This window comes from Manihot esculenta, chromosome 18 (genome assembly GCF_001659605.2).
Source record: "Manihot esculenta cultivar AM560-2 chromosome 18, M.esculenta_v8, whole genome shotgun sequence".
Classification (NCBI taxonomy): Eukaryota; Viridiplantae; Streptophyta; class Magnoliopsida; order Malpighiales; family Euphorbiaceae; genus Manihot; species Manihot esculenta.
The window spans coordinates 12589966-12600142 of NC_035178.2; the positions used below are offsets into that span (position 1 = coordinate 12589966).

The window sequence follows — 10177 nt, forward strand, 5'->3', positions numbered from 1 at the left end:
ATGACTTACAGATGGTTTCTTACCATGCCAAACTTCAAGCGGAGTTTGGTTCAAGACAACTTTTGTAGGAGATATGTACAGCTAACAGACTGACATAGCTACTGCCCCTGCCTAGAATTTGTTAGGAAGTTGTTTTTCATTCAACATACTTCTTGCCATCTCCGCAATGATTCTGTTTTTCCTCTCAGCAACTCCATTCCGTTCTGTTCAGGTGCATTATTTTTCTAGTCTTCTTCTCCTTGATGGTGCATTCTCCGCCATCAAATGTCCCTGACTATCCATTGCTTATCACTTGTCCTACACTCAACAAGTTGTATCCCAATGCAGGTACATATTGAATATTATTTAAATTTTTTAATCTACCCTTACTTCAATTCACACTGTTCCTTTGCCTTCAACCTGCAGCTCTTTGTTGTTTCCAAGCTGGACAGTTATCTTGAAAGATTCATCAAGCTTCTCGAATATGGATCGCCTTCCTGTCATGTGATTGGAGCATTCACTATCTACAAACCACAAGAAACTAGGCAATTTCTCAGTTGATTGGCATATGAACAACATGCCTTCTCCCTCATCACATTCTTCTTCATTTTGGCAAAATAGGCCTTTTGATCATCCATGTACAAACAGTCTGATTTATAGTGCCCGTTTCTCTTACAATCATAGCATTGCACATTTGACAAACCTAAACCTCTGCCTCTACCATGTCCACGACCTTTGCCTCAATAGCCATCTCAAAAGCCTTCTCTTCCAGAAAATTCCTTCTCTGATTCCTTGACCTGGAAGGCTTTTTCTTCATTATTTCTTGTGTGCAATTTATCCTGGCTTCATGAGCATGGAGTGAGCCTATTAATTCATCAAAGATGAACACTGAGAGATCCTTAGACTCCTCGATAGCTGCTGATCAAACTTGGGTACTAAACTTCTCAGAAGTTTTTCTACGATAGTTTGATCAACAATTGCCATTATTGTTGCTAGAAAATCAGCAATAGACTCGCCACTTTTCATTAGTAAAGGTTCAAATTCACGTCTAAGAGAGTTAAGTTAATAATCATTACCTTTGAATCACCTTTATATTCCTTCTGAAGGACTGTCCAAGCCTACTTTGTTGTTATTGCTACAGCTATACGTGAAAAAATTGAGTCATGAATAGCTTGTTGTATAATTGTCAATGCCTTATTGTCCTTCTTCTTGTTTTCTCTCAATCTATTGACATCAGTGTTAGGATCAACAAATCCAATTTCCACAAATTGCCAGAGATCTTGTGCCTGAAGTAAGGTTCTGAGCCTTATGCTCCAATACGTATAATTTCTCCCTTGAACACAGGTATTTGCAGCTGTGTTGTTACCATGACATTGCCATTACCACTGGTGTTACTAGTACTTGCAATTGTACTAATATTGGCACTCAATCTCACTCGTTTGAACTCACACTGATTTTATATCCTCCATTCTGATACTACAAATGTTAGATCAAAGAGTAGAATAGACGAACAATACTCAGAGGATGCTTGAAATTGAAAGATTAACTTATATTTTTATTAATCAAAAGAAGGCCAAAAATAGTTGGCCAGTACAACAGAAAAGAGAAATTGGAGCTGATAATCAGACCATAACAACCACTGTTAATTAACTTAACACAATAATGCGGACCCCTTAAGTTTGAAAATAGCAAAAATATTAATCTATTGATCCAAAAATTTTTAGATTTATAGTCTAAAATTTTAATTTTAGATAAAAAAAACCCTAACTTTTAAATTTATTATAATTGTAACAACTTTTTAAATTAATTTTAATTATATTTAAATTAGATCACATGCTACATCACGTGTCATTATTTTTAACTTGAATTAAATTTTGGTTAAGACCTTAAACCCCTAATTACCTAAAATTTTCAATTAAAATTCGTATTGAAGTACGAAAAGAATTAAGTATTTCAATAAATAATTTAAGAATTTCATATAATTAAGAGTTTATAATCTTAATTAAAGTTTAATTTTAATTAACTAAGTTATTTATGTGATAAAAATAATGATATATAGTATATTGTGTGTGAGTTAATTTAAATATGATTAAAATTAATTTAAAAAATTATTATAAGTATAATAAATTTATAAGTAGAAAGTTTTTTATTCAAAATTAAAAGTTTAGATTATAAATGTGAAAGAATCATAAAATTGTTATTTTTTTGAATCAAAGAGATAAAATATTAATAATAAAAACTTATCTAAATACAACAAAAACTAGATTTTGAACATATTTCGAATACGATCCATGCTGAAGTAAAATGGGTTCAACTCAAAACTTTTGATTAAGGATCTATATTAATAGAGTGGAATTATAATTATAAATTCATAGTAACAAATGAAAATAATAAAATTATTGAATTGTAAAATTTCTTTAAAATGAGTGGATTGAGGAACTAAGAAATGAAAAAAAAAAAAAAAGAAATCAATAATGCAAGACTTTGTGGCTCAAAGCGATCAAGTTAACGGATATTACTACCACCACCATACCTCCCTCAGACCTTTGCTCCTAATTATCCATTTTGTGTGGCCATGCACACTCTTCATTCTCCCCCTTTCTCTACCTCTCTTCCCTTTCCTTCCTCCACCTTTCCCTTCCTTCCATGGCCGCCGCACCCTCCCATCTCACCTCATCTTTGGCTCAAAACTACTCTTTTAACCCTCCACGTATCCCCTTTTCCCGCCGCCATGCGCCATGCATTTCCAAAGTCTCCGGATTGCCCATAAAGTATCGACTTTCCTCCCTGTGGACTCCCAAACCTCGACCCAAGATTGCGTGTGAGGCGGCAGAAGTATCTGTGAGTGAGCAAACTCCGACTTCTGGTCAAGGAGGAGGAGGCGAGAACTGGGTTCCGGTAGTCCCGTTGGCGGCGCTGCCAAAAGGAGAAAGACGAGTGATAATTCAAGACAGGGAGACCATACTGTTGTTATGGTATAAGGATGAGGTTTTTGCTATTGAGAATAGGTCACCTGCTGAGGGGGCTTATACTGAAGGCCTCATCAATGCCAAGCTCACCCAGGTCTAATTTACTTATTTACTTTTCTTTACTTTTAGCTAATTATATACTTAGCTGAATGGAGATGAGGTTTTGATTTTTTTTTTTTTTTCCTGTTCAAATCTGGAATTTTGAAGTTTGTACCTATTTTACCATGCTTACTATCTCTCTGTGCAATGACAAATGCTAATATTAGGATGTGTTTTTAAGCAGGCCATGTTGATCTCGATTTTAGCAGTGCATATGCTCATGGTATTTGATTTGCTTTTTTCTTACAGGATGGTTGTATAGTTTGCCCAACAACTGATAGCACATTTGATCTTCGGACTGGAGCTATTAAAGATTGGTATCCAAAAAATCCTGTGCTCAGAGTTCTCACACCTGCTTTAAGGACACTCTATGTTTATTCTGTAAAAACTGATGAAGAAAATATTTATATCAGTCTGAGAGGAGCTGTAAAATCTGATGCTTCAGCAGAAATAGTTTTTAGTGGGAAGGCTCAACCTGGTGTCACTGCAAGTGATGTCAATGTAGATGAGGTAATGCGTAATGTCATATGGAATGCTTTGAAGCAACAGAAAGAAGTTACATATTTGTTTTGAGATATGCAAAATGTATGTGTTATGATCCTGGATCACAGATCTCGTTGATAAATGCAATCGATTTGTTGCAGATAAAAAATATAGTCTTTATTGATATACTTCTTTCAGATTTGGACTTTATTTAAGAATAGATTTGATCATTCCATTATCTATAACAACATGTTCTATGGTTTTGTTTTAGGTGAGAATGGTAGTGGATGAAGGACAAGAGGGGTTTGGCTTCACTGGCAAGAATGAATTGATAAATGGGAAGGCTGCTGTAATTGGCTTCTTGTTGTTATTAGATTTTGAACTCTTGACGGGTAAAGGTCTACTCAAAGGAACAGGCTTCTTAGACTTTCTATATGCTGTCTCTGATGCTTTCAAGTAGAGGCAGCATTTCTTCTTCAAGGGTAAGAAGTGTTTTCGTTTCGTAGGAAGGTAAATCTTCTATTCAGTCGGGACAAGTTGGTATGTATATTTTCTTTTTGTTCTGCTATTGTATATTGTTCTGAAAGATAGACCAAGCTGATTCATGGTTATATATTGATCCCATGTATCTAATCAATGTATACAATAAATACAAATTTTCAAATTTAATGAGAATTGTAACAGTTCATCTCAGTACAATATCTCTGAGTGAATTAATGCAAGAATTTCTCCTTGCATATGCTATGTTACTTTTCTCTCCTTGTGCTTTCTAAACGGGAGAATTCTTGAGTACCATTTCGAAGTGACACATTTGAAAAATGGTTTCTGCTTCAAACAGAGAGCAAGGAGAGAGAATGTTGGAGTTCTGAAAATGCTTATGGTTTTCATTTTCATTTTCAAAATAAACCGAACTGTAATATGTTCAAGAATGTTATAATAATTTGAAAAGTTGGTTTATGGAGTGAGGAATTGCTGTAATTGAGGTGAAAAGCTTATGGATGATAGATCTACCAGGGAATCAAAGTAAGAAGAAAGTTGTGGCTATGCTTCAATCCAAAAGATCCAATGGAGGAAAACAAGTATCTTAAAGAATTAGCCTTTGTTCCTTCACAGCCAGCTAGTTCAGAGAATGGCTGAGTATAATCTTTAGAATTTAAGAGTAACTGTGATAGAACAACATACCTTGCTTATGTGATTGATTCTTGTAGTTGTTCTTATTTTATACGTAAGAAAACACCTTGGTCGAAAATCCCATGATTGCATAGGTAAAAGGATCTGTTGAATTGACTTGAAGTTGAGAGAGCAAATCTATCTGTGTAGATTTATCAAATTCTTACCCTTGCCATGTAACACTGTTTTATGGTTACAGTTCATTGTCTATTTTAATTAAATTTTGTATAGTCATCCTCATATCCGATTTCATTTTTTTTTATTTTTTAAAGAAAATAATTTATTTATGATTATTTGATTGCAATTTTAAAAAATAAACGATATTAAAAATTTATGGGTAGAAAATATAATGATATTTAATAAGATTTTTAAAATTTAAAATTAATTTTTTTAAAAGAATAATTTTTAAAAAAAATAAATTAATTTTTTTCAATCAAGAAAATAATTAATCAATTTTATTAAGCGTCTCAAATTTTAAAAAATATAAAAATATATTTTTTAAAAGATATTTTCTATTAAACAATTCAAGTCTAATTAGACTCTGTTTGTTGGCTGAAAGATATTTTTAATAAAATATTTTTTATATTTTCTTACATACAAGGTATTGGGAAAATTAAAAAAATATTTTTTTATTAAAAAAATTAAATCAGTTTAAAAAATATTTTCTGCATTTAGAGAATTTTGTTAAGATGTTTATATATAAAATTGTTAATATATTTTATTTTTTAAATTAAAATTAAATAATAAAAAATAAATCATTTTATATGAAAATATTTTGTATAGAAAATATTTTTTAATAATAAGTTATTTTCCATAAACAAATAGAGTGTATACTTTCTTTCATAAGAGTATAAAATCTTGTTGAAATTTTCATTTTTAATTTTGTTTATCAATGGAGGATGATCTTAGCTCTGATATGTCAATGGGATAAAAGCATTGACAATTCATGAAGATGGTGACAATGGGGACGAACGGAAACCATAAGGCTTTTTGGTCTTTGAGTAGTGGGGTTAAAAGAATGGAAACTTATACTAAAACTTAGTAAATGACTGTCCTGGCAAGAGTTGAAGTATTCTATTCAAATAGAAAAAATGAATCCAACTGAATTAATTTAAAACTTCAGTTTAATTTTTTATTCATTTCGGTTCGATTCAATTTTGATTAGAAAAATTTAAAAAATCGAACCGAACTGATTAGTAATAATAATATATTATTTTTAATAATATAGAGAGATTAAATCGTATTAAGATTAAAATATTTTAATTAAATTTTAAAATATTAAAAATATAAAAAATAAAAAAAATTATTAAAAATTTAAACCGATCAAATCAAATCGAATTAAACCGTATCAGATCAGTTCAATTCGATTCGATTTCTAACTAAAATTAATTCGATTTGATTTTCGTAAATACTATAATTTTGATTTTTGATTTATTTAATTCGATTTGATTTTAAATCGAACTGATCGAATACTCACTCCTAATCTTGCCTTTCGCTACATAACCAAATCAGACTAAATTAGAGTGCTTATTTAATAAAATTATTATCAATGAACCAGGTAATGATATGATGAGTTTTAAATGTAATATTAAGGATTATAAATTTATTTTATTCTTTTTATAAGAGAATTTGGAAATGTGAACAAATAGAATTTGATATTTTTAACTTGTTATATCAAGTTATATATTTATTGTTTATATAAGATAAAAATGTTAAATTTGCTTTTGAATTATATAAGGCCAGGGGATAAAAAAAATTATTTTTTTCTAACTTTGAAACTAGATAAACCTTGTTTTAAGAGCTTATCGATGAAAAAAAAGAGTTTTCAATACTTTTAATTATGTGGAATAGAATTTCTAAAAATATAGGGACTGACTTATTAATAATGGTAATATCTAAAGACTAAATTATAAATCTCCTATTAAATTAATATACAATTAGAAATTAGAATGCATAAAACGAACACAATACAGTAGGCTTAATTTTTTTTAAATAAGAAAAAGGTCCTAATTAAATTGGAAAAGTCATATAAAATAGAATATAAAATCTTCGATAAAATAAAATAAAAAAATTTATTAATATTTTATTACGAATAATATCGTAATAAATAATATAAAATTTTACTACTCTAGAAGTTATAAAATATTTAAATAATTGATATGATTTGAGTTACTAACTCTCAAATTTAACATATTCTAATATTAACATACATCAATTATATTTGGAAAGAAATTCTGAGGGCTAAAATATGAATTTCTAAATATATACTACCATCTTGTAGGTAGACATATCCTCAATCAGTTTAATTTGAAATCTGCAATTTAATTTATTTTTTAAACTGAATTAAAATCGATTTGATTTAAAATAATTGAAAATGATTTTAAATTTTTAATGGTTTCAGTTCGATTTCAATTCCATTTTAAAATAGTTTACGATTTTAGATTTGATTTCAATTAAATTTAAATTATAAATATTAATTAGATTCGATTTAAAAAAATAAATAAAATATAAAAAATAAATATAATTCTTAAATATTATTAAATACATTTTTTATTAAATAAGAAAATTATAAAATATATTCATTACATGATATAAATAAAAAAATAAAATAATATATATATATAATATAAAAATAAATAATATTATATTTAAATATAAATAATATTTTTTATAAGTTAAAAATAAATTATAATTTAAATTACTTATACATCAATTTTAATTGACATAAAATTTCAAAATTATTTATTTAAAAAATCAAAATTAAACTGATCTTCGATTTGAACCATTAAATTATGAAAAAAATTTATTAATCAGCTTCTTAATTTTAAAAAATATATTAAAAATTTTGAAATTTTAACAAATTTATTAATTATTTATTTTATTAATTTTAATTTTTTAATATTTTACTATTACTTATAATAAAAAAATTTATTAATTAATTTTTTACTTTTATAAAAATATCTATTAATTATTTCTTTCCTATTAAAAATATTTTAAATTTTTTATAAAAAAATTTAATATTTAATTCATATAATATAATAAAATTTATTAATTAAATTTTTAAAAATATATTAAAATGTCTCAAAAGTATTAAAATATATACTAAATAATGCTTTTATTAGTTTAGTCATTAAATATTTTACTATTCAATTACTATAATAGGAAAATATTAATTAATTAATTTATTTGTATTGAAAATATTTTAAATTTTTATATACACACTTAATATAAAAGGATTAATTAATATATTTTTAAAATTTTTAAAAATATTTAATTTTTTAAAATAAAATAATTAATTAATGAATTTCATATATGATATGGGTACATAGTAACCAATAGAGACTAATTAATAAATATTTTAAAATTTTAAAAAATATTTTAATACACTTTTAAAATTGATGAAGTAACTACCGAGTTTTACTATATTATTAAAATTAAATAATAATTTTTTTATTATAATATTATAAAATTAATTTAATATTTATTTTTATATACATTTATAAAATTATTTATACCATATTTTAAAAAAATATTTTGTTATTTACTTTTATATAACAAAGTATAAAAATATTTTCTAAATAATAATTTTCTTAATCACAGTTTTAATAGTAATACCAAATAACCTCTTAATCTCTTGGCTGACCATACCAAATAACCTCTTATAAAAAATTTTAAAAAATATAATATTGAAAATTATTTTCAATTAGAAAAATTAAAAAATATATTCAAATTATCATTTATTTTTTAGAAAATATATTTATTTTTTATAGCACTCCACCTTAATTTCTATATATGTATATTTAAATATATATAAAAATAATTATTAAAAATCGTATTTTATTTATGTAAAATCTGAGTTCTGTATTTTTTTTTATTTTAAAAAATTGTATTTTTCAATTGTTTAATATAATGAAGAAATATAAAATTATGAAAAATAAATTTATGTTTTCCAATTAAAGTAAAAAAAATTAAAATGTATAATTTTTTAATTTTTAGAAAAATAAAAATATTTTTAAAAAAATAAACATATTCTCTGTAGTTCTAAATTTTTTTATTGTTAGCTTTTCTGCTTTTTGATAATTAAAATAAATAAATAAATAAAGGTCAAAATAGGACTTATCTGGTTTTGAACCTTTCTTATTTAAGGAAGCTCCCACCTTAGTTGAAGGAATTTGAATAAAATAAAATAAAATAAAAATCTAACTTAAAGACCACGGAGAAGATTTTAATTCTAATTTTTATTATTATTTTTTCTTTTTCATCCAGGGAGAAATTTTGTGGCTAAGAAGATGAATACTAAATTTCAAACCTCGTGGGAAGGTTTGGTTTCCGTTTGTGGATAAGCTACTTTCGAAAAATTCAAAACTTTTTTTTACAATAGTGAAAATTTAATTTAATCAATTTTTTTATATTTTTTATTTAAAATATAAAAATAATGATTTTTTTAATTTAAAAATTTTTATTTAATTTTATAAAATATAACTATTTAATTCGTAAAAATATATATTTTATTTTTTTAATCAAAATAATATTTTCTCATTTAAAAATTGACCGTAAACTTAATTTTTATATAATTATTTACCATTAATTGAGTTTTTTAACTTTCCAAGACGTTTTAAGACCAACGTTTCGGCAAGTGGAGAGACGATGATGGGTAAAATATTTCAAAAGTAGAGAAGGAGGAGCCTTGTATTAATTAGATTTCACATATCAGGATCTCTAGCAGGGGAGAGCATAAATTGGTTTGAATTGAAAAATCGAATCAAATCGATTAATTTCGATTTAATAGTTCAGTTAATTGAAATATTCGGTTCGATTCGGTTAATATTTTCCAATTTATTCAATTTTCAGTTCGGTTCGATTTAAACGTGTTAAATAACTGAAAAATCAAAAAATCAATTTTATATATACTTTTATTAATTTTATACGTATTTTTAAATTTTACATAAATTTTTATGAATTTTTTAAATATTATCATTATGTATTCAGATAATATTTATTGGTAAATTTATGTGAAATATTTATTAAATTATTCTAGTGAAATTAAAAGTAAAAAATTTTAAAAAAATTATATATTTCGATTTGAATCGAATCAAATCGAACCGAATCGATTTTTATCGATTCGATTCAGTTCGATTATATTTTTATAATCAATTTTTTCAATTTTTATTATTTTTACAATTTGGTTTTCAATTTTTTGGATTCGGTTCAATTCGAAACCGAATCTACTGATTGCACAGCACTAAATTCTCTAGCTCCCTCCAACTTGGATTGCCCTAATTTCTTACCCAAATTAAATTACACCGCCACTTCTCTCATTGGATATTACAATTAATCACCTATTTCTTACTTTGACCTTTGAAAATTTTGACCTTTATTTTCTTCTCTGACTTTCTACTCTTCAACCTATAAACATATGTACTCCTCAATGCTCTTCGTCATCACCAAATCTCCCTCTTTCACACCTTTACACAAAC

At 25.9% G+C, this 10177-nt stretch overlaps 1 protein-coding gene across 1 annotated transcript; it reads left to right on the forward strand.

Moving 5' to 3' along the window:
- Nucleotides 1-2529: 2529 nt before the first annotated feature.
- On the forward strand, nt 2530-4223 carry LOC110606039. The gene is made up of 3 exons (XM_021744768.2): nt 2530-3042; nt 3297-3557; nt 3802-4223. The coding sequence occupies exons 1-3, from the start codon at nt 2626-2628 to the stop codon at nt 3988-3990; spliced, it is 867 nt and encodes a 288-aa protein (XP_021600460.1). The 5' UTR covers nt 2530-2625; the 3' UTR covers nt 3991-4223.
- The last annotated feature ends 5954 nt before the right edge of the window (nt 4224-10177 follow it).

Excerpts from the sequence above, each read along its gene's own strand:
- LOC110606039 (XM_021744768.2), top strand. The coding sequence starts at position 2,626 with ATGGCCGCCGCACCCTCCCATCTCACCTCATCTTTGGCTCAAAACTAC. Across the intron at positions 3,043-3,296 it reads TCAATGCCAAGCTCACCCAG|GATGGTTGTATAGTTTGCCC; the intron begins GTCTAATTTACT and ends TTTTTCTTACAG. Across the intron at positions 3,558-3,801 it reads GTGATGTCAATGTAGATGAG|GTGAGAATGGTAGTGGATGA; the intron begins GTAATGCGTAAT and ends GTTTTGTTTTAG.